The 25,466-nt window shown below is 44.2% G+C and overlaps 1 protein-coding gene across 4 annotated transcripts in view; it reads left to right on the plus strand.

Moving 5' to 3' along the window:
* Window positions 1–25,466, plus strand: part of LOC106566000 (voltage-dependent calcium channel subunit alpha-2/delta-2) — a 329,019-nt gene that overhangs the window by 194,916 nt on the left and 108,637 nt on the right. For all 4 annotated transcript variants that reach the window (XM_045691870.1, XM_045691873.1, XM_045691872.1 and 1 more), the window contains 5 exons: window positions 8,337–8,387; window positions 9,211–9,310; window positions 20,593–20,754; window positions 23,881–23,991; window positions 24,711–24,789. In XM_045691870.1, the coding sequence (XP_045547826.1) occupies window positions 8,337–8,387; window positions 9,211–9,310; window positions 20,593–20,754; window positions 23,881–23,991; window positions 24,711–24,789 (503 nt within the window). The remainder of the gene's footprint in view (window positions 1–8,336; window positions 8,388–9,210; window positions 9,311–20,592; window positions 20,755–23,880; window positions 23,992–24,710; window positions 24,790–25,466) is intronic.

A 25,466-nucleotide genomic window follows, 5' to 3' on the forward strand; every position in this document is an offset into this window, starting at 1 on the left:
TCGCAAATGGAAGAAACACAAAAGAACTGTCAATATCCCTCGGCCTGGGGCTCCATGCAAGATCTCACCTCGTGGAGTTGCAATGATCATGAGAACAGTGAGGAATCCGCCCACAACTACACGGGAGGATCTTGTCAATTATCTCAAGGCAGCTGGGACCATAGTCACCAAGAAAACAATTGGTAACACACTACGCCATGAAGGACTGAAATCCTGCAGCGCCCGCAAGGTCCCCCTGCTCAAGAAAGCACATATACATGCCCGTCTGAAGTTTGCCAATGAACATCTGAATGATTCAGAGGACAACTGGGTGAAAGTGTTGTGGTCAGATGAGACCAAAATGGAGCTCTTTGGCATCAACTCAACTCGCCGTGTTTGGAGGAAGAGGAATGCTGCCTATGACCCTAAGAACACCATCTCCACCGTCAAACATGGAGTTGGAAACATTATGCTTTGGGGGTGTTTTTCTGCTAAGGGGACAGGACAACTTCACCGCATCAAAGGGACGATGGACAGGGCCATGTACCGTCAAATCTTGGGTGAGAACCTCCTTCCCTCAGCCAGGGCATTGAAAATGGGTCGTGGATGGGTATTCCAGCATGACAATTACCCAAAACACACGGCCAAGGCAACAAAGGAGTGGCTCAAGAAGAAGCACATTAAGGTCCTGGAATGGTCTAGCCAGTCTCCAGACCTTAATCCCATAGATAATCTGTGGAGGGAGCTGAAGGTTCGAGTTGCCAGACGTCAGCCACGAAACCTTAATGACTTGGAGAAGATCTGCAAAGAGGAGTGGGACAAAATCCTTCCTGAGATGTGTGCAAACCTGGTGGCCAACTACAAGAAACGTCTGACCTCTGTGATTGCCAACAAGGGTTTTGCCACCAAGTACTATGTCATGTTTTGCAGAGGGGTCAAATACTTATTTCCCTCATTAAAATGCAAATCAATTTATAACATTTATGACATGCGTTTTTCTGGATTTTTTTGTTGTTATTCTGTCTCTCACTGTTCAAATAAACCTACCATTAAAATTATAGACTGATAATTTCTTTGTCAGTGGGCAAACGTACAAAATCAGCAGGGGATCAAATACTTTTTCCCTCACTGTAATGGTAAAACAACACATACACAGACACACATACACAGACACAGACACACATACGTGATCGACCGGCTCAATTTGGTGTTATGTAGCAAAATTTGAAATTGTGTTTTTTACATTGGATAAAAGTAAACTAAAGAAGATGGCATATCATTCACTACAGCTGACAAGCAATGGGAAAGTAATTCTTCTTTGAAAGTTGATAAACTTGTAACCTCTCTTTTGAGAAAATGTTTCGAGAAAATGGCCCTTGAATGTTTCGCTACCTACTGGAGAGCTCTTCTTTGTCTTTTTTAATTTTTTTATTTCACCTTTATTTAACCAGGTAGGCCAGTTGAGAACACATTCTCATTTACAACTGCGACCTGGCCAAGATAAAACAAAGCAGTGCGACACAAACAACACAGAGTTACACATGGGATAAACAAATGTACAGTCAATAACACAATAGAAAAATCTATATACTGTGTGTGCAAATGTTGTAAGATTAGGGAGGTAAGGCAATAAATAGGCTATAGTGGTAAAATAATTTCAATTTAGCAAGATGATGAGGCTGCCTTGCTCGGTGCTTCCACAGATGGGCTCGTTCCCTCCCTCCCTCGTTCCCTCCCTACCTCCCTCCATCTGTCTGTCTGTCTGCTCTGCCCCCACTAACGGCCTCAGGAAAATTAATGGTCCAGTCAATACACTTGAAAGTTTCCAATTGCTCTGACATTAATTATTGACATTTGTCCATTATAATGTCTGTTCAGGTTATCAAAGGAAGTCAGGGAAGAGAATGGGAGAGCGAGAGAGAGAGAGAGAGAGAGAGAGAGAAAGTGAGAGAGAAAGAGAGAGAGAGAGAGGGGCTCTGTTCACAAAGACAAACAGACCCCACAGAGCCCCAGGACAGCAACACAATTAGACCCAACCAAATCATGAGAAAACAAAAAGATAATTACTTGACACATTGGAAAGAATTAACAAAAACCTTTTTGCAAACTAGAATGCTATTTGGCCCTAAACAGAGAGTACACAGTGGCAGAATACCTGACCACTGTGACTGACCCAAACTTAAGGAAAGCTTTGACAATGTACAGGCTCAGTGAGCATAGCCTTGCTATTGAGAAAGGCCGCAGTAGGCAGACCTGGCTCTCAAGAGAAGACAGGCTATGTGCACACTGCCCACAAAATGAGGTGGAAACTGAGCTGCACTTCCTAACCTGCCAAATGTATGACCATATTGAAGACACATATTTCCCTCAGATTACACAGATCCACAAAGAATTCGAAAAACAAACCCAATTTTGATAAACTCCGATATCTAATGGGTGAATTACCACAGTGTGCAATCACCGCAGCAATATTTGTGACCTGTTGCCACAAGAAAAGGGCAACCAGTGAAGAACAAACCCCATTGTAAATATAACCCATATTCATGTTTATTTATTTTCCTTTTTGTACTTTAACTATTTGCACATCGTTACAACACTGTATATATTTGAAAGGTCTTTATTGTTTTGGAACTTCTGTGAATGTAATGTTTACTGTTCATTTTTATTGTTTATTTCACTTTTTTTTATTATCTACTTCACTTGCTTTGGCAATGTAAACATATGTTTCCCATGCCAATAAAGCCATTAAATTCAATTCAATTCAATTCAGAGAGAGAGAGAGAGAGAGAGAAAGAGAGAGAGAGAGAAGACTAGAGAGAAATATAGAGAGACAGGCATGATGTTCTCTTAGCCAAGTGTTGCAGAGATCCCATTACCTCCCAGGTTCAGGACGGAATGCAGGGACATGACAGATATTTATCTCTCAGTAGTCAATCTACCTTCTCTGTAAATATTATGGCTTCTTGTCAATCCCAAACAGGAGCTAAGACTCTGGGCTTGCCTCCCTCCCTGCTCCCTTCCTCAAGGATCCCTCCAGGCTCCCACCTGGCTCCCTCCATCCCTGTTGGCTCCCTTCCTCTCTCCTTCCTCCATCCCTCCTGGCTCCCTCCCTCCTCCTTCTTCCCTCCCGGCTCCATCCCTCCCTCCCTCCCGGCTCCCTCCCACCTGGCTCCCTCCCTTCTCCAGGCTCCCTTCCTACTGGCTCCCTCCCTCCCCTCCTTCCCTCCCTCCCAGCACCCTGCCTGCCTCTCCCATTCTCCCTCCTGTAGGGAGTGGTTCAGTCAAAGGGAAGGCAGCTCCTTTATCTGTTTGACTCTATTGTAAATTATGACCATGACTGTGTCACAGTATGAATATTTGCATGGAAATTGTGACCTTGGCCCCATAAAGCATGCAACAAGTGATTTTGTCAAGAGACAGTAACTCAACCCAAACCTGTAACTCAATCAGTTTAGGGTTATAGTAGTACACTTTATAGCTACTGTTTGATTGTCTGAATTCAAATGTTGTCTTGTTTCCGGATTTTAAACGTTTTCCTGTAACATATAAATTATTTATAATATTTCATACTATGGGCATAACATGAAATATGGAAATGTGACTCTTGGTATCAACCCCTCAAGTAATCAACCAAAAAAAGTCTAATAAATAAAAGGAAGACAACATCTCTTTTTCCTGCAGGCTCTCTAGGCCACATCGTCCTATATTTTTATCTTAATTTAATCTTAATTTGGCAGCCACATTCACATGAGCACTAAGCCCATCATCACAAAACACATACACGCACACACAAAGACATACAGACACACACACGCACACACACACAGACACACACACACACACACACACACACACACACACACACACACACACACACACACACACACACACACACACACACACACACACACACACACAGCTCAAACATACCCTGTTAGTATCCACACACTCACAGTATGTACATACAAAACATTGCAACCCATAGATACCTATACATATACTCTATACATACAGTACAATATATACGCTCAGAAACACACATAAAGAGATATTTATAGAAACATGCGCTCATGCACACATACTCTCACAATTACACACACAGCCATACGCCTGCACACGTACTAGATTCCAGAATAAGATCAACCTGGGCCACTCCATGTATAGTGTTATATCATCGTGTATCATCTGAAACGTACGGAGATAATTCCCCCGGTTCAAATGTAATGCACGCCACTCAGAGAAACGGGTCAGGGTGCATAAACACAATCTCCTGACAGTGTTAGCCCCCCGGCACAGTTAATATATTGATTTTACAGTGCTACGCCGTGATAAAACTATTTCATGAATTCCAATGAGACTCCTTTACCAGACTGCAGACTGCCACGAAGGTACAGAAATACAATCACAGCCACGCAGAAAGTCATTGTGTTCTATTGGTTGTGTAATGTGTTGGGGGGGGGGTTTGGTACAGATTTCACAGCTTTAATCTGTTCTCATTTAGTGCCGTACCCTCTCCCCTGCCTTGAGACCTGCCGCTCAAACAAATCATTTTAACTGTTTTATGTTGTCATGCTAACACATATTTATACGGTGAGTGGCTGAATAGTGTTTACTTTCATTAGCCTACAAGCATTGCTTGAAACATTGGTCAAAACAGCTACCACATAGGCCTACATATAGTAATCATTGTGTGGCCACTTCAAATCAAGGGGGTACCGGTACAGAGTCAATGTGTGGGGGCACCAGTTAGTTGAATAATTGAGGTAATATGTACATGCACTGTAGGTAGAGTTATTAAAGTGACTATGCATAGATAATAACAGAGAGTAGCAGCAGCATAAAAGGGGGGGGGCAATGCAAATAGTCTGGGTAGCCATTTGATTAAATGTTCAGGGGTCTTATGGCTTGGGGTAGAAGCTGTTTAGAAGCCTGTTGGACCTACACTTGGCGCTCCGGTACCGCTTGCCGTGCGGTAGCAGAGAGAGCAGTCTATGACTAGGGTGGCTGGAGTCCTTGACAATTTTTAAGGCTTTCCTCTGACACCGCCTGGTATATAGGTCCTGGACGGCAGGAAGCTTGGCCCCAGTGATATACTTGTTTGTTGTCCTGGTACCACACGGCCAGGTCTCTGACCTCCTTTCTATAGGCTGTCTCGTCGTTGTCGGTGATCAGGCCTAACACTGTTGTGTCAACGGCAAACTTAATGATGGTGTTGGAGTCGTGCCTGGCTGTGCAGTCATGCGTGAACAGGGAGTACAGGAAGGGACTGAGCAACCACCTCTGAGGGGCCCCCGTGTTGAGGATCAGCTTGGCGGATGTGTTGTTACCTTCCCTTACCACCTGGGGGCGGCACGTCAGGAAGTCCAGGATCCAGTTGCAGAGGGAGGTGCTTAGTCCCAGGGTCCTTAGCTTAGTGATGAGCTTTGAGGGCACTATGTTGTTGAACGCTGAGCTGCACTTAGGATGCAGAGAGTGACTGTCATTAAGTAGTATGGTGTTATTAGATGATGTAGAGTAATTACCATTAAATAACAGAGAACAAGAAAGAGAGAGAGGTTCTGAGTGAGGGTGTGTTGCAGGGGCATGGGTGATGGCTGTATAGCTGATGGTGGATGGAGGGCAGGGAACGGCAGGGATGGGCGAGTGCCTGGGCTCAGTTCAGCACTAGCCAGGTCCATCTGGTCCTTACCTGGCCCTGGCATGCAGGAGACTGGGTAATGACAGGGAAAGAATGTTATCAGGGGGCAGGAGCCAAGAGGTAATTACAGAATGGAACCCATGCAGAAACAACACATCTGGATCCATGAGGCAAATATGAAAGATCAGACGTAACAGTCATATTACTATCAGCTTCAATCCATGATGGTTTATCAGTCATACCGTGGAACTACTATCAGCCTGGAGATTGAAAAATAGCCCCCTCCAACCCATTCTACTCCACTCCAATCTCCAAATACAATTCACTTTTAGGAATAGAGAGAGAGAGAGAGAGAGAGAGAGAGGTGCCACAGTCAGACGCAGCAAGACAATCTGTGGAAAGATCAGTCGTGGCAGCAGTATAACTTCTGTTGCAAGTGATCCCACCCTGTCCTCTCTCGTCTCTGTGCTTTACTCAAACCCCTAAGAGAAATAGTCTGTGTAAAAGTGACATTGTTTTCCCCTAAGACATATGGGGAGTTAATGATAGCTTAACATTTCACTGTGTTATGTGACTGTGGTGCAGCTGAGGTTGAACCAGTAATGGAAGTCTGCTGTGCCCTGTTAATAACTACAGCTGTATTAAAGCACTAGAGTTCACTGTGATAAAGAGTCTAGCTGGAGGATTTAATGAAATCCTCCAGCCACTCTGTTGATGTTGCTACGGTCTAGGGCCTTCACCGAAGGGCCCTTCTTCAGACATTCTGACTGGGTTTGGGCGCTGCATCGATGACCACTTTCACATCTCCATCTACCCACAGAATGAAGTCATCACTGCGTGCAGTCTAGCTCTCTCTCCTTCTCGCTCTGCATGCACACTCTCTCTATCAAATTAAGATTTCCATCATTAAATTTATGTCATGCCAATACGCTTCATAGTTCCAAACCTTATTCTGAATGGCACACAGTGGTGGAGAGCTGTGAAAGTTCTAACTTTGATGTGGCGTTCTCTATTATTGAAATTAATTGGAGTGCACCCCTCCCCCACACACTTCTGCCCATTCTGGGCATGCTCGGTTAATCAACCTTTCAAGTGTCGGCGGCGGCAGTGGTACTGGTGGCTGGCCTGACTGTGTTCTGTCCTAGGGTTTCAGAAGGGGTTTCAAGAGAGTGAGGCCCTGGTTGTGTTTGAAGCTGGGATTTGGTGCCACAGCAGTGCTGAGGTCAGGAGTCAGTGTGCAGGTTGGCGTGACGGCGTGGAGTCTGCCAGTGAAGTACTGGGCTAGGGCTTGTGGGAGCAGCAGCAAGGCCAACAGGGACTCAGTTCTTCTTTTCCTCCGTATCGGCTTGGCCCGGCTTAAGAAAAGCGCCTCACTGGCTCACAGGCAGCTGGCCTGCCTCCACACACAGCAGAACCGCTGATAATCAGCAGAAAGAGACCCCTGATTATTGGTCTGCCTCTGCCTCTGCTTAAAGACGGCCGCTAACTACTCGGTCTGCTCTGCTTGCTCCTCAGCATGCCAAACTAACTCAACGTTAGCATTTTAACCCCCCACCAAACTATGGAAAAGGTCTAGACGTTACATCAATCTCTGCTCCATTTGTGTCAGGTGAAATGTGATTTTAATTGCAGTTGGAAGGGAATGAGTGCATTCTAATTTGCCTCTATATGTCAACCTCTATCAGCAGTGGACAGACGTTTGTGTTTGTGGCTTTTCCAGGACAGCAAAGTGCCTAGCATCCCTGGTTCTGTGTCCTACTGTGTTTCTGCTTTCCCACAGACCCGCCCTGCACCATCATGGCTGACACACACACATACTCACACACACACACACCCATAGCTGCCCTATTTTGGGAGTAGCTTTGAAACTGTAGCATAATGGTGTTAAGCAGCTTGTGTCTCTCGCTGACAGAGTAAATAATGTGTTTGACATCATCAGGGGAATAGAGCAGTACAAATCTTATTTTACTGATAGACAGACAGCGCTTAGCTCAGCTCAGACTCCCGAAACACAGGCCAGCCCTGCTCAGCCTGCTTAGAAACATGGCCGAAATCTCTCAGAGCTCAGACTAAAACTAAATACATTTAAAACAGCTGAGATAAAGTCTGCATAAAGACGACTCAGGTTACTGAGACTCCAGATATACACGTACAGATGTAGGATCTTCATTTGAGCCAGTTTGCTACAGCAGGAAAATAATCCTGCAGTAACAGTAAATGTGAATTATTATGTGGATTATAATGAATGGACATTTTTGTAGGGGTTGACACATTTTTTGTAAGGGAAAATCTAATCTGAAATTTCTAAGTGGAAATTACAGACTTTAGAAGCATTTTTAAACCTCAAATACACTACAATTTCTACATTTCTTGCATTGCAGAAAAGTTATCCTGCAACAGGGTGATCAAATTAAGATCTAACATCTGTATAGGTTGCTCAACAAAGCTTTGAATCCATGCAAACATAGCTTTTTCTTAAATTAACCTTAGCTAAGCCGGGACTCCATTCAAGCTTGTCTCAACAAAGCTTAGAATCGATTTAGACACAGCTCTTGAAAGCTTATGCTCCATTTCAGCATTAAATATGCTCTGAACAGGTTGCTACATATTAACATAGCCCAGCTTATTGTAACCTTGAATCCAGTTTAAATCTACCAGTTCAATTCTATGCAGTGAAGATGAATTCAACTTGTTAAACCCCTTTTTCTTTTTGGAACAGGTACATCCAAGGGGCATCATCTCCCAAGGACATGATCATCATCGTGGACGTGTGAGTATCTAGTTCAGTCTTCGTCAAGCTTTCCTTCTCCTTCTCTCCTCTCCCTCCTTCCCATTTCTCTTCCCTCCTTCTCCCTCCCCCTTCTCCCTCCCTCTCTCCTCCCTCCTTCTCCATCTCTCCTCCCTCCTCCTCCCTCTCTCCTTCCTCCTTCTACCTCTCTCCTCCCTCTCTCCTTCCTCCTTCTCCCTCTCTCCTCCCTCCTCCCTCTCTCCTCCCTACTCCTCCCTCCCTCTACTTTCTCCTCCTCCCTCTCTCCTTCCTCCTTTTCCATCTATCCTCCCTCTTCCTCCCTCTCTCCTTCCTCCTTCTCCCTCTCTCCTCCCACCTCCTCCCTCTCTCCTTCCTCCTTCTCCCTCCCTCCCCCCTCCTTTTCCCTATCTCCTCCCTCCTGTCCTCTCTGCTCCCTCATGTCCTCCCTCAGCCCCCCAGTGGCATTTTAGCAGGAACAGTAAAGTTCTCTAGTGCCACCTGTTGGTTTACAGAGAATTGAGAGTTCCCTCTCAATCATAATAATCTCCACATATGTCTTGCTATTATATACATGTCTAAGAGGTACAATATGAAGATCATCATTGTGAGTGCATGACAAAATCGACTGTGATTGGGTCATGAGAGGAATGAGAGGATGGATGTGTCCTCTTGCCAGACCGCCAACCTATAAACACTCATCACAGTATACAGAAGCAAAGGGACCGTCACTGTAGAACCTCTTATGGCTGTACCATGTTGTCTGGATGAGGTTTTAAGATGGAGCGTTTAGGTTGAACAGTATGGCTCAATGCGCTGATGGTTGTGTGTTGTGTTGTGCGTGTAGGAGTGGCAGTGTCAGCGGACTCACTCTGAAACTGATGAAGACGTCGGTCATGGAAATGCTAGACACTCTGTCAGATGACGACTATGTGAATGTAGCCAGGGTGAGTACCCTCCGCAAATAAGGTGATGAATAGAACGGTTCTGTCATACTGTACATTATGAATTTCAATCAATCTCTGATAAAGGTCTGGTTTCTCTTCAATATGCGAAATGTAATAACATGATTAACCCCTCCAATGCAGTATAAACATATTATATGGGTATGGTGATGTGGTCATGAGCAAACTTTCACATAGGTTCCTATCACATAGTCACATCCCAGCAAACCAAAATTGTTTCTGTGAAAGTTCCCAGAACATACGTTAGGTTGCTGCAAATGTTCTCATAACACTAAAACTGGAACCTGTTGTTGTGATAATTATAGAATGTTTGTAGAAAACATTCACCTTTAAAGGTTCCCGAGAATGTTTCATTATGTTGTGAGAACAGTCTGTTGAGAACAGTGTGGGGACATCACAAACGATATGTTCCCAAAGCACAAAAACTGTCCAGTTGTGTGGATGATTCTACAATGTTTCTTTTAGGATACAAAAAACATTCACCTGACGTTCCCAGAACATATTTAATATGTTCTTTAAAGGTTCCCAGAATGTTTCATTAGGTTGTGGGAACAGTCTGTGAGAACATTGTGGGGACATCACACAAGATATGTTCCCAAAACACAAACACTTAAAAAATTTAAAAATAAGTATTCACCTGATGTTACAAGACCGTTCCCAGAACACATTTCGGCTGTTCTTTAAAGGCTCCCAGAAAGTTTCTTTAGATTGTGGGAACATTGTGTGGACAAAACAATAGTATGTTAACAACATATAGTATGTTCCCAAAACACAAAAAAACTGTTGTGCTGATTATTATTACAATTACCCTTTACAGACAGACTGAAAAATACATCTGCCAATGTTTTTTAGAATCCAATTCAAACGATCCCATTTTTGCCACATGTGGTGGATGAATCAGAATTAGTTGTGTAACATAGATAATTAAGATGTCTTATCTGCATAATATGCTTATGTGATATACTTGTTATTAGAATGTATCCCTTTGGACTGTTGTTGGCAGTTGCACTTCTTCCCTCAGCTGGAGCTCAGTCACCTGGGGCCCAGAGAGGGGAGAGGTCAGGCTTGTTTTTTACATAGAGGCTCACTCCCCTCAGTGAGCTTGTCCAGGAGTGGGGTCAAGAAGGGGTTTTACTTGAGATGGAAGTATCTAGAGTTGACAATTGATTTATGCCATTGGATGAGTTGGTGTTTTTGTGCTAGGAGTAACAGGAACAAGATAGCAACCTCATCTTAGGGACCAAACTGAACGATAATTTATAGCGAATGCTATCTGGCTACGGGATACTACTTTCTCATTTATAAAGTCTCACTTTGTTAACTGTTCCTAATATCTGTGGTTTGTTATGTCGACTAGGGGGTGGATCTTTGCTATAAATGGTCTCAGTAGCCATTGTGTTGTCACTCTCAACGGATCATTAGAAAATGGTGAATCGTTGAAAGTCATTGCTTTTGCAAAGCTCTTATTATTAAAGATGTAGTTTAAGTATAACTCTGACTTGTGTGAAAGGTTTGTCTCTCCTAATTTGATAATACAGAAATAAACCACCACACACGTTCTTGCAGGGATAAGCCTTTTATATCTCCCGTGCACATGCCGGCAAGTTTAGGAGTGGGAGTAGACATGGCCCGAGGTGGGTGGGTGTCTATTTGAATAAATGAATTCAATATATACCATCATAAAGAAATCCATTATTAATGTGTTTTATGCAGGTCTTAAGAAACGTTATCAGAGTAATAAAGGACAGACACTTCAAAACCTTGTTTCTTATAATACATTTTTTGACTGTTCTTTTTGCCATTTCTGAATGTTTTTCAATGTGTTTCTATGGGCTTTAGTAGTAAATGCCAAAACAAATATTTTATAAAATAGTTTGTTTATATATTTTTTCATACTTAAAATTCTAAATCAATATCTAAATGATCCATAATATGACCATCTTAAATCAATTCCATATGTCAGATAGGTTCCCAAAACACTAAAACTGTCCAAACTGACAGTCAGATAATGTTTGTATCAGGGTGCACAAAACATTCCTTTGATGTTGCAAGAACATTCCCAGAACAGCCTTTCTGAGTACTTTAAAGGTTCCAATAACATTTCATTTGGTTGTGGGAACAGTGTGGGTACATTACAAGAGATAGGTTCCTAAAACACAAAATATGCTCAGTTGTGATGACATTCATACAATGTTTAAATTGGGTTGCACAGGACTGTATTGTCGGTGATATTGTCACGTCCTGACCATAGTAAGATGTGATTTTCTATGGTAGAGTAGGTCAGGGCGTGACAGGGGGTGTTTTGTGTTTTCTATGTTTTCTAATTCTATGTTTTTAGGTTCTAGTTTTTGTATTTCTATGTTGGCTTGTTTGGGATGATCTCCAATTGGAGGCAGCTGGTCCTCGTTGTCTCTAATTGGAGATCATATTTAAGTAGGGTTTTTTCTTCTTGGGTTTTGTGGGTGATTATATTTTGAGTAGTGTTTGTTTCTCTCTGCATCACGGTTTGTTTTGTCATTTTCAGTTATTTGTGTAAGGTTTCACGGATTTAATAAAATGTGGAACTACAACCACGCTGCACTTTGGTCCGCTCCTTTCGACAGCCGTGACAGAATCACCCACCGTCAAAGGACCAAGCAGCGTGCCCAGGAGCAACAGAGATGGACCTGGGAGGAAATTCTGGACGGAAAAGGACCCTGGAGGTAGGCTGGGGAGTATCGCCGTCCGAGGGAGGAGATTGAGGCAGCTAAAGCAGAGCGGCATTATTATGAGGCGCTATACAAACCACTAGGCAAGTGCGAGAGACAGCTCCAAAAAAAAATTGGGGGGGGGGGCACACGGGGAGATTGGCAGAGTCAGGTTGGAGACCTGAGCCAACTCCCCGTGCTTACTGTGGGGGCGAGTGATCGAACAAGCACCACGTTATGCTGAGATACACACTGTGTCGCCAGTGCGCAGCTACAGCCCGGTGTGCTCGGTGCAAGCTCCTCACAGGTGCCGTGCTAGAGTTGGCATTCAGCCAGGAAGGAGTATGCCTGCTCAGCGTTCCTGGTCTCCGGTGCGTCTTCTCGGCCCAGGTTATCCTGCGCCAGCTCTACGCACGGTACCCCCAGTTCGCCAACACAAACCTGTGCGACCTGTCACAACGCCTCGCGCTTGTCGGGCTACGATGGTTATCCAGCCAGGACGGGTTGTGCCAGCCATAAGCTCCAGATCTCCAGTGCACCTCCACGGTCCAGTATACCCTGTGCACTCGCCCTGAGGTGCGTGTCATCAGACCGGTGCCACCTGTACCGGTCCCACGCATCAGGCCTCCAGTGCGCCTCCACAGCCCAGTCCTTTCGACAGCCGTGACAGATATAGAGACACAAGGACATTTGAACAGCATTTAATCATACAAACACAAACAATATTTTACTATATAAAAATACATTGTGTAAAAATGTACTATTCAACTTTAAGAAAAACACCCAATATAATTTCTAGTTTGGAGACGCTTGATATGTTCCCCCTGGCTTATTTTTCATGATCCTAGATCAGCACTCATAGTCTTGGATACCTTGTAAACATGGACACAGAAGTACGCAGCATATAAAGAGGATGGGGAAGTGATGGTGATCAACCCAGTTACCAGTATTTTCCTGGGTTAGTTATGTCTAAGAAGGTTTAAAAGGAAACATGGAATTCCTGATTGGCCATACAGCCATGGCTATATTACATTTAACATTTTTTTATTTAACTAAGCAAGTCAGTTAGGAACAAATTCTTATTTACAATGACAGCCTAGGAACACTGCCTTGTTCAGGGGCAGAACAACAGATTTTTACCTTTTTACCTAGCTCGGAGAATCGATCTAGCAACCTTTCGGTTACTGGCCAAACGCTCTAACCACTAGGCTACCTGCTGCCCCATATTTATATACTGATAAAAGAAGCCATTAGAGCACTTCCCTGGTGGTGCAGAGGATAAGTGACCTGGTTTGGGAACCAAACAGTGCAGGTTCAAAGCCCACATGGGCAGATTGTCAACATATGAAGTGTTAAACATATGGTTGTATTTGTATGATTGAATGCTGTTCACATGTCCTGTGAATGAAAATAAATTGCCAGGTGTGCCTTGTTAATTTGTGGCATTTCTTTCCTTAATGCATTTGTTATGACAAGGTAGTGGTGGTATACAGAAGATAGCCCTATTAGGTAAAAGACCAAGTGCTATGGTGAAACTGGCTCTCATGAGGACCGCCACAGGAAAGGAAGACTCAGAGTTACCTCTGCTGCAGAAGATAAGTTAATTAGAGTTAACTGCACCTCAGATTGCAAGATTAATGGGAACTCCTTCAAGACTGTTGGAAAAGCCTTCCAGTAGAAGCTGGTTGAGAGAATGCCAAGCGTGTGCAAGGCTGTCATCAAGGCAAAGGGTGGCTACTTTGAAGAATCACAAATATAAAGTATATTTTGATTTGTTTAAGACTTTTTTGTTTCTACATGATTCCATGTGTGTTATTTCATAGTTTCGATGTCTTCACTACCATTTTACAATGTAGAAAATTGTCAAAATAAAGAAAATCCCTTGACTGGTACTGTAGCATTTTGTAAATGTTCTGAAGACCTCCATGACAAGGTCAAATGTATATTGCATGAATATGAATGGAATATTATGTTAAACCTAAAACAAATACGGTGCTCTCATGCATGGTTCACAAAACTCACTTATTTCATTCTTATAACATTAAATCAAATCGAATCGAATCAAATTGTATTTGTCACTCGCAGCAAATACAACAGGTGTAGACATTACCACGAAATGCTTACTTACAAGTCCTTTCCCAACAATACAGAGTTAAAAGGTAAGAACAATTAGCAAAATTTAAAAAAAGGAAATAGTAAAATAACAATAACAAAGCTATATACAAAGAGTCAATGTACAGGGGTACGAGATAGTTAAGGTAACTGAGGTAATATGTACATGTAGGTAGGTGTAAAAGTGACTAGGCAATCAGATAGATAAAAACAGAGTAGTAGCAGCATATGTGAAGAGTGTGAAAGAGTATGTGTGTGTGTGTGTGTGTGTGTGTGTGTGTGTGTGTGTGTGTGTGTGTGTGTGTGTGTGTGTGTGTGTGTGTGTGTGTGTGTGTGTGTGTGTGTGTGTGTGTGTGTGTGTGTGTGTGTGGCATCAATATGGATGTGTGTGTTTGTGTGTTGAGCATGTGTGTGTGTGTAGTGTGTGTGTAGTATGTGTGAGTGTGTGTGTAGAGTCCAGTGAGTGTGCATAGAGCCAGTGCAAGAGAGTCAGTGCAAAAAAAGGGGGTCAATGCAAATAGTCTTGGTAGCCATTTGATTAACTTTTCAGCAGTCTAATGACTTTGGGGTAAAAGCTGTTCAGGAGCCTTTTGGTCCCTACTTGGCACTCCGGTACCGCTTGCGAGAGAACAGTCTATGACTTGGTTGGCTGGAGTCTTTGACAATTGTTAGGGCCTTCATCTGACACCGCCTGGTATATAGGTCCTGGATGTCAGGGGGCTCGGCCCCAGTGATGTACTGGGCCGTACACACTGCTCTCTGTAACACCTTACGGTCGGATGCCAAGCAGTTGCCATACCAAGCGGTGATGCAGCCAGTCGAGATGCTCTCAATTGTGCAGCTATAGAACTGATTGAGGATCTGAGGGCCAGGCCAAAATCTTTTCAGCCCCCTGGGCAAGAGGCATTGTTGTGCCTTCTTCACAACTCTGTAGGTTTATTTGGACCATGATAGGTCCTTAGTGTTGTAGACACGAGGAACTTGAAGCTCTCGACCCGCTTCACTACAGCTCTGTCGATGTGGATGGGGGTGTGCTCGGCCCTCCGTTTCATGTAGGCCACGATCAGTTCCTTTGTCTTGCTGACGTTGAGGGAGAGATTGTTGTCCTGGCAGTGTCTGACCTCCTCGCTTTCGGCTGTCTCATCGTCGTCAATGGTCAGGCCTGCCACCGTTGTGTCGTCTGCAAGCTTAATGATGGTGTTGGAGTCATGCGCGGTCACCCAAACAGTCGTGGGTGAACAGGGAGTACAGGAAGGGACTAAGCACGCACTACTGAAGGGCCACTGTGTTGAGGGTCAGTGTGGCAGATGTGTTGTTGCCTACCCTCACAACCTGGGGGTCGGCGGGTCAGGATCCAGTTGCAGAGGGAGGTGTTTAGTCCCCGGGTCCTTAGCTTAGTGATGAGCTTGGAGGACACTATGGTGTTGAATGCTGAGCTGTAGTCAATGAACAGCATTTTCTGACGTAGGTGTTCCTTTTGTCCAGGTGGGAAAGGGCAGTGTGGTGTGCAATAGAGATTGGGTCATGGAATGGGTCCATAGTGTCTGGGATGATGGTGTTGATGTGAGCCTTTCAAAGCATTTCATGGCTACAGAGGTAAGTGCTACGGGGTGATAGTCATTTAGACAGGTTACCTTGGGTTCTGTCACGACTTCCACCGAAGGTGGCTCCTCTCCCTGTTCGGGCGGTGCTCGGCGGTCGTCGTCGCCGGCCTACTAGCTGCCACCGATCCTATTTTCCTTTTCGTTTAGTTCTGTTTGTTTTTCACACCTGTGTTTAGTTTAGTTGATTTCGGTGGGTTTATTACACCCCGCTGCAGGCTAGGCTGTGTGCGGGATTATTGCTGTGTATTGTGCTTGTAAGGGGTGCGTGCCTGCACCACGGGATTTGATTTGTTTCTTACGGTATATGTGTGCATTTTGCTCTTTAGTTTGCGGAGTCGAGGTTTCTCCTCCGTGTGCGCAATTCCATCCCTGTGGGTGGCGACGACGTTAGTGCGGTTATTCCCATTGTGTTTGTGTTGTGCTTTCAGGACCACCTGAATAAACATTGTATTACACTGGAACTTATCTGCTCTCCTGCTCCTGACTTCCTACACACCTCACTCCTACGAGAGGCGCTGTTACAGGTTCTTGGGCACAGGGACTATGGTGGTCTGCTTGAAAAATGTAGGCATTACAGACTGGGTCAGGGAGAGGTTGAATGTCAGTGAAGACACTTGAGTAGGCGTCCTGGGCCGGACGGATTACCAGGACGCCTGATTAAGACCTGTTTAAGTTAGGGACAGATGTTCCGCTAGAGGAACGCCTCACCAATATCCAATGGTATAGAGTGGCGCGAATTACAAATACCTCAAAAATGCTAAAACTTAAATTTTTCAAACATATTACTATTTTACACCATTTTAAAGACAAGTCTCTCCTTTATCTAACCACATTGTCCGATTTCAAAAAGGCTTTACAACGAAAGCAAAACATTAGATTATGTCAGGAGAGTACCCTGCCAAAAATAATCACACACCCATTTTTCAAGCTAGCATATATGTCACAAAAACCAAAACCACAGCTAAATGCAGCACTAACCTTTGATGATCTTCATCAGATGACACTCCTAGGACATTATGTTATACAATACATGCATGTTTTGTTCAATCAAGTTCATATTTATATCAAAAACCAGCTTTTTACATTAGCATGTTTTGTTCAGAACTAGCATACCCACCGAAAACTTCCGGTGAATTTACTAAATTACTCACAATAAACGTTGACAAAAAACACAACAATTATTTTAAGAATTATAGATACAGAACTCCTTTATGCAATCGCGGTGTCCGATTTTAAAATAGCTTTTCGGTGAAAGCACATTTTGCAATATTCTGAGTAGATAGCCCAGCCATCATGGCTAGCTATTTTGACACCCACCAAGTTTGGCACTCACCAAACTCAGATTTACTATAAGAAAAATTGGATTACCTTTGCTGTTCTTTGTCAGAATGCACTCCCAGGACTTCTACTTCAACACCCAATGTTGTTTTGGTTCCAAATAATCCATAGTTATATCCAAATAGCTCAGTTTTGTTTGTGCGTTCAAATCACTATCCGAAGGGTGACGCGCCGGTGCGTTTCGTGATAAAACAATTCCAAATATTCCATTACCGTACATCGAAGCATGTCAAACGCTGTTTAAAATTAATTTTTATGCGATTTTTCTCGTAAAATAGCAATAATATTCCAACCGGGAGGCGTTGTATTCGTTCAAACACTGAAAGAAGAAAATGGAGTCGTCACATGCACACGCGCACCAGTGCCATTGTTCTCAGAAGTACCACTCTCCAAAAACCCTACTGTTTTTCGCCCAGAGACTGCAGAGTTATCATTCCACGTTCTGGCGCCTTCTGAGAGCCAATGAAAGCCTTATAAAATGTCACGTTACAGCAGAGATCCTGTATTTTCGATAAAGAGGCTACAGAAGGCCAAGAAATGGTCAGACAGGGCACTTCCCATATAGAATCTTCTCAGGTTTTGGCCTGCCATATGAGTTCTGTTTTACTCACAGACACCATTCAAACAGTTTTAGAAACTTTAGGGTGTTTTCTATCCAAATCTACTAATTATATGCATATTCTAGTTTCTGGGCAGGAGTAATAACCAGATTAAATCGGGTACGTTTTTTATCCGGTCGTGAAAATACTGCCCCCTATCCCAAACAGGTTAAAGGTCTTACTCATATCGGTTACGGAGAGCATGATCATACAGTTGTTCAGAACAGCTGGTGCTCTCATGCATGGTTCCGTGTTGCATTAAGGGAATGTCCTGTGCAACCTAACTTAAACATTGTATGAATGTCATCACAACTGAGCATATTTTGTGTTTTAGGAACCTATCTCTTGTAATGTACCCACACTGTTCCCACAACCAAATGAAATGTTATTGGAACCTTTAAAGTACTCAGAAAGGCTGTTCTGTGAATGTTCCTGCAACATCAAAGGAATGTTTTGTGCACCCTGATACAAACATTATCTGACTGTCAGTTTGGACAGTTTTAGTGTTTTGGGAACCTATCTGACATATGGAATTGATTTAAGATGGTCATATTATGGATCATTTAGATATTGATTTAGAATTTTAAGTATGAAAAAATATATAAACAAACTATTTGATAAAACTGAGCATATTTTGTGTTTTAGGAACCTATCTCTTGTAATATACCTACACTGTTCTGGGAATGTTCCCGGTTTGCTGGAATGTATGCATAGTTACATATACTGTAAAAACTATTACTTTCCCACATGGTTATAATCTCACAATGTTGCAACCCCCAGTCTATGTGTGATTGTGCCAGTCTTTATCTCACCAACAGTCTCCCTACCTTGCTTCTTAGGTTTTCCATTGAATGCTGCATTATCTGACTCACTGCATACATGGGTAGCCTACACTTGCACGCATTTGCACGCCCGCACGCCCCCACACACACACACACACACACACACACACACACACACACACACACACACACACACACACACACACACACACACACTGGCAGGGTAACCCTGTTTAGAGACTTGGGTGGTTAATCCTCCATAATCCAGTGGTCTTAGTCAGTGTATGTTTCTAAATCCCAGCTCTAAGAGGCAGAAATTAGCGTGATGATTTGGGTGGGAACGAGGCTGATTTCCACCCCTTTAAAGAAAATAAGAGCTCTGGAAGTAGGAAGGAAAGAAAATGGTTGTACCTGGTGTCTGGTTGCGGGTCTCTTTATTTGCCTATAAAGTATGATAGGGTTTGTAGACACCAACAGTAATCATTGTTGTTACAGTAAAACAATTGTAATTCAAACACTGCATTTGATCAGTCAAATATTCCCATTATTATTATTTACCAAATTGCCTTCCACTGCCCTGTTACAAGCACAACTACTGAAGAGTTTATTTCCAAAACGCTATATCCACCAATTATTCACATTTATGTTTTCTCATCAGAAATGATTGATTATGGGCAGCTTAATGTGTGTATAAAGTATTACAGTTCTCAGATTTTTTTATTCATAGATTTTAGATGTGTATGAAAAAAAAAAATGTTTGCAAAACACTATTTATCCATTGTTTAGCTGGAATTGAATGTTAGTTTCTTGTATATTTGACTGTGATATGTGGTTGTCTCATCTAGGATATATAACGTTTTGTAATGCAACTCTTCTATCTTAATCTGATTGAACAAACTCTTCTGATTTCCAATACAGTATAACCTTCAACGGGACCATTACATCGTGTTCTTGTCATTTTGTTACGAGATCATAATCTGTGACAAGGAATACTATAGTTCGTGTTATTTTTCTAGTTTTTACCAATAAACTGTAAATATCAAACTGCACGAACAGAAGGAAATGTCAGATTTTCATGCACCAAATGTTTAACCTATTTTATGCCATCATTCTGTCTTCAAAATGTCAACAGAATTGAAAGTTGACTTTCAAGAAGAAAGGCCATTAAAAACCTGACATTACAGGTATTGCTGTTCGATGCGAATCACATATAGACACACTGCTCACTGTTTACCTCTCTGTCTGTCTGTCACAAACACACACACAAACACACACACAAACACACACACAGACACACACACAGACACACACAGACACACACACAGACACACACACACACAAACACACACACAGACACACACACAAACACACACACAGACACACACACAGACACACACACAAACACACACACAAACACACACACAGACACACACACACACAAACACACACACAGACAAACACACACAAACACACACACAGACAAACACACACACAGACACACACACAAACACACACACAGACACACACAGACACACACACACACAAACACACACACAGACAAACACACACAAACACACACACAGACACACACACACACAAACACACACACAGACACACACACACACAAACACACACACAGACACACACACACACAAACACACACACAGACACACACACAGACACACACACACACAAACACACACACAGACACACACACAAACACACACACAGACACACACACAAACACACACACAGACACACACACACACACAAACACACACACAGACAAACACACACAAACACACACACAGACACACAAACACACACACAGACAAACACACAGCCCGGGACTAATTTTAATTTAGCAGAGGAGATGAGATCTAGATGACATTACCTTGGCTGGGTGTTTTTCGTTTGTTCTTGGTTTGCATTGGAATTCCAGGTGCACCTGTTCTTTGTATGGAAAGCTGTAATTATCAATGTTTATTGCCAGAGTGGCATAGAGCAACCCACATCCCCCTCCTCATCCCAACACACACTACAGATGGAGTAGCCCTCAATGCCAGTGAGCGAGCAGCGTGGTCACATCCAGACTCATTAAATTGACAATTATTCATTGTTATTTGTCCCCCCCCCCCACAGTTTAACGAGAAGGCTGATGCTGTCGTCCCCTGTTTTAAGACCTTGGTCCAGGCCAACATGAGAAACAAGAAGATCTTCAAGGAGTCTATCATGCACATGCAAGCCAAAGGAACCACTGACTACAAGTCTGGCTTCCAATTCGCCTTTGAACAGCTACTCAATGTAAGACTAAGAGCCAGCAGTCAGTCACGCTCTTTGGGGTTTATTTCAGGGTGATAGGTTAGGTTAGGTCTTCCATGAAATGCCCATGGTATAAGACATGCTAATTAGCATACTGACATCCCAATTGACATTGGAATTGACCCTGTGCTACCAAGCCACTCTTTAGACAATCAGAGGATTATGCCTCATCTGAATGGAGCCCAAAGGGGCCACTAGATCGTCAGTCAGTCTGATTAGGAACTGCCACTGCAGTGGGATGATGGCGATGGTGGGCTAGGCAACCAGGCAGGCATTGCTGTCTGTCTGTCTGTCTGTCTGTCTGTCTGTCTGTCTGTCTGTCTGTCTGTCTGTCTGTCTGTCTGTCTGTCTGTCTGTCTGTCTGTCTGTCTGTCTGTCTGTCTGTCTGTCTGTCTGTCTGTCTGTCTGTCTGTCTGTCTGTCTGTCTGTCTGTCTGTCTGTCTGTCTGTCTGTCTACACAGGTGCTGCCTCAGCTCAGCTCTCTATACTCCTATATATTATAGGAGACTTTGGTCCTTATGGGCTCTGATGGGATGATTGATGAGAGAGAGATCAGCCACAGACACTTTATATTCTTCTGGTGGGCCGAGAGGCACAAAGCCAAGCGCCCAGCCCAGCCCAGCCTTGCCTAGCCCAGCCTACAACCCAGCATATAGCACAGTCTATAGCCCAGTCTAGCCCAGCCTAGCCCAGCCTTGCCTAGCCCAGCCTAGCCCAGCCTACAACCCAGCCTATAGCCCAGTCTAGCCCAGCCTAGCCCAGCCTATAGCCCAGTCTATAGCCCAGTCTAGCCTAGCCTAGCCCAGCCTATAGCCCAGTATATAGCCCAGTCTAGCCCAGCCTAGCCCAGCCTTGCCTAGCCCAGCCTACAACCCAGCCTATAGCCCAGTCTAGCCCAGCCTAGCCCATACTATAGCCCAGTCTATAGCCCAGTCTAGCCTAGCCTAGCCCAGCCTATAGCCCAGTCTATAGCCCAGTCTAGCCCAGCCTAGCCCAGCCTTGCCTAGCCCAGCCTACAACCCAGCCTATAGCCCAGTCTAGCCCAGCCTAGCCCAGCCTATAGCCCAGCCTATAGCCCAGTCTAGCCTAGCCTAGCCCAGCCTATAGGCCAGCCTATAGCCCAGCCTATAGCCCAGTCTGCCTCCCCACACAGAAGATGGAGAAATAAAAAGGCCTTTTAATCAGTGTCTGCTGTATTCCCCATGATTAGTGTCAGAAGTGTAATAAAAATGTGTCATTGTGGGAATATTATTTATCTTTATTAGCATCTTCATCAGAGTGAAATGCCGCTGGCCTGGGTATCAATGGCAGCTGTCAGGCAGGCAGTTTGCGGTAGGAGAGGAAGGGAGAAAGGGCAGCTGTCAAGCAGGCAGATTGGGGTAGGAGAGGTAGGGAGAAAGGGAGGAGGGATAGGAGGGGGGCTACGCCTAGAACTCAATGCATATCACAAGAGTATGTTAACCAACGCCTGGCCACGGAACACATTTAACCAACACCTGGCCACGGAACACATTTAACCAACACCTGGCCACGGAACACATTTAACCAACGCCTGGCCACGGAACACATTATACAACGCCTGGCCACAGAACACATTTAACCAACGCCTGGCCACGGAACATATTTAACCAACGCCTGGCCACGGAACATATTTAACCAACGCCTGGCCACGGAACACATTTAACCAACGCCTGGCCACGGAACACATTATACAACGCCTGGCCACAGAACACATTTAACCAACGCCTGGCCATGGAACACATTTAACCAACGCCTGGCCACGGAACACATTTAACTAACGCCTGGCCACGGAACACATTTAACTAACGCCTGGCCACGGAACACATTTAACCAACGCCTGGCCACGGAACACATTTAACCAACACCTGGCCACGGAACATATTTAACTAACGCCTGGGCACAGAACACATTTAACCAACGCCTGCCCACAGAACACATTTAACCAACGCCTGCCCACAGAACACATTTAACCAACGCCTGGCCACGGAACATATTTAACTAACGCCTGGCCACGGAACACATTTAACTAACGCCTGGCCACGGAACACATTTAACTAACGCCTGGCCACAGAACACATTTAACCAACGCCTGCCCACAGAACACATTTAACCAACGCCTGCCCACAGAACACATTTAACCAACGCCTGGCCACGGAACATATTTAACCAACGCCTGGCCACGGAACATATTTAACCAACGCCTGGCCATGGAACACATTTAACCAACGCCTGGCCACGGAACACATTTAACTAACGCCTGGCCACGGAACATATTTAACCAACGCCTGGCCACGGAACATATTTAACCAACGCCTGGCCACGGAACACATTTAACCAACGCCTGGCCACGGAACATATTTAACCAACGCCTGGCCAGGGAACACATTTAACCAACACCTGGCCACGGAACACATTTAACCAACGCCTGGCCACGGAACACATTTAACCAACGCCTGGCCAGGGAACACATTTAACCAACACCTGCCCACAGAACACATTTAACCAACGCCTGGCCACGGAACACATTTAACCAACGCCTGGCCACGGAACATATTTAACCAACGCCTGGCCACGGAACACATTTAACCAACGGCACAGGATAAATTACCCTACACAGACAGAGATATGTCCATCCCATATATGTGGATGTATTGTGCACTGTACATGCAGGTTATACATTAGCTAACATATTAGAACATAGACTCTACAGCTGTTCGAAAGCGAACTGGAAGCCAGACTTTGCTCAAGCATTCTTTTCTCTTGTGATGAACCAAGACACCATGTTTTTGTGATTACCTGGATGGAGAGGCTATACTTTATAATGTCTATATAGTTTGTGTCCTCTTCCTTTTCCTGACTGTTTCCCCCCGCTCTCACCAATCACTCTCTATCTGTATCTCTCTCTGTATCTCTGTAACTCTTTCTATCTCCCTCTCCCTCCCACTCTCTCTCTCCTTCTCTCTCTCTCTCTCTCTCTCTCTCTCTCTCTCACTAATCACTCTCTCAATGTATTTGTCTCTGTATCTCTCCCTCTCCCTCTTCCTCTCCCTTTCTATCAACCTCTCCCTCTCTCTCTCTGTTCCACAGGATACCGGTGCCCCGAGGGCGGGCTGCAATAAGATGATAATGATGTTTACAGATGGAGGAGAGGATCGTGCACAGGACATCTTTGAGAAGTACAACTGGCCCAACAAAACCGTGAGTCTGTCCACAAAAACCAATTATCTATTCATCAATCCTAGTCTCCCAATGAATCAGTCCATGCATGTTTATGAGTTGATGAACCAGTCTGTACTCTCCCTTCTCTCTCTCTCATCCCCTATCCTTATTAAAGAAATGCCATATTTATCAACAGCAAGTGCCATTCTTTTGGTGAGAATCTTAATGATTCCAAAAGTTCCATCCTTGGACATAGATCCAGCCTTTTGGGTGTCTGCTCAGATCCTCTTTTCCTACACGTTGGCTTTTTTCTCTCTCTCTCTCGCTCTCTCTCTCTCTCTCTCTCTCTCTCCCTGTCATCTCTCTCCTCTCTCTTTCTCTCTTTCTCTCTCTCTCTCTTCCTCCCTGTCATCCCTCTCTCTCCTTGTCATCTCTCTCTCCCTCTCTATCTCCCTCCCTGTCATCTCTCTCTCTCTGTCTCTTTTCTTGTCTTGCTGCTGGTGTTAACAGCTCTGACCTGCTGACTAATTAGCCACTTTATTATCAGAACCCATGAAATTACAGGCAACACATGCACTCAGTCACTCTCTTTCTCCCTGTCTATCTTTCTCCCTCTCCTTCTGTTTTTTTTTTCATTTCATCCTCGCTCTCATGGCTTGAAATGCTGCTGCCATTTTGCTTTCTCACTGTGCGAGAAGAATGTTGATTCTACTGATCTCAGTTTTTCTCTCTCTGCCCACTATCTCCTCACCTTCCAGATTCGAGTATTTACCTTTTCAGTCGGGCAGCACAACTATGATGTCACCCCCTTGCAGTGGATAGCTTGTGCCAACAAAGGTGAGTAGAGAGGGTGTGCCTGTAAAGTGTAGTGACATGGAGAGACTTTACATCTACGGTCATAGATAGAGGAGAACAGAAGCTCCTTCTGCGGCCTATCAACACTCCCCATGTCTAGCAAACAGAAACCAGAAAATATGTGATATTATTATGTCATCATATAACCAAACTCCAATCCAATTAAACTGCCCAACTGTCCACAACCTAGATGACTAAGCTATCCTCCTTTCCTCCATTAGTCCTCATGACCTCATGCCCACTCTGAACCATAACCAATGTACAATTCCACTTTTATGTTCTCTCTGTTTCACTCTTTTTTACAACATTTCTCTCTCTCTCTCTTTATCTCTCTCTCTCTCTCTCTCGCCCTATGTTGTTTGATTTCTCACTGTCTCAATGTTTCTCTAATACGCTGAGCTCTCCCTTCTTCCCATCACAAGAAGCATCCCTCCTAAAGAAGGCTAATTAGTTCATTTCCAGTGGAGCCTTCAGAGTGCTTCAGAAGTGCCTCCCTCCCCACAAGTTGTAATTCATTATCGGGTGGAGCCTGGCTGTGTGGTGATAACCATGGCTACCACCTCTCAAACAGGCAGGCGGCATGGGGGAAGTCCAGGATTACTCCTCTGTGCCAACATGCCACTCACTCTAATCATTAGCATGGCACCAAAGCCAATGCC

This window comes from Salmo salar, chromosome ssa12 (genome assembly GCF_905237065.1).
Source record: "Salmo salar chromosome ssa12, Ssal_v3.1, whole genome shotgun sequence".
Classification (NCBI taxonomy): domain Eukaryota; kingdom Metazoa; phylum Chordata; class Actinopteri; order Salmoniformes; family Salmonidae; genus Salmo; species Salmo salar.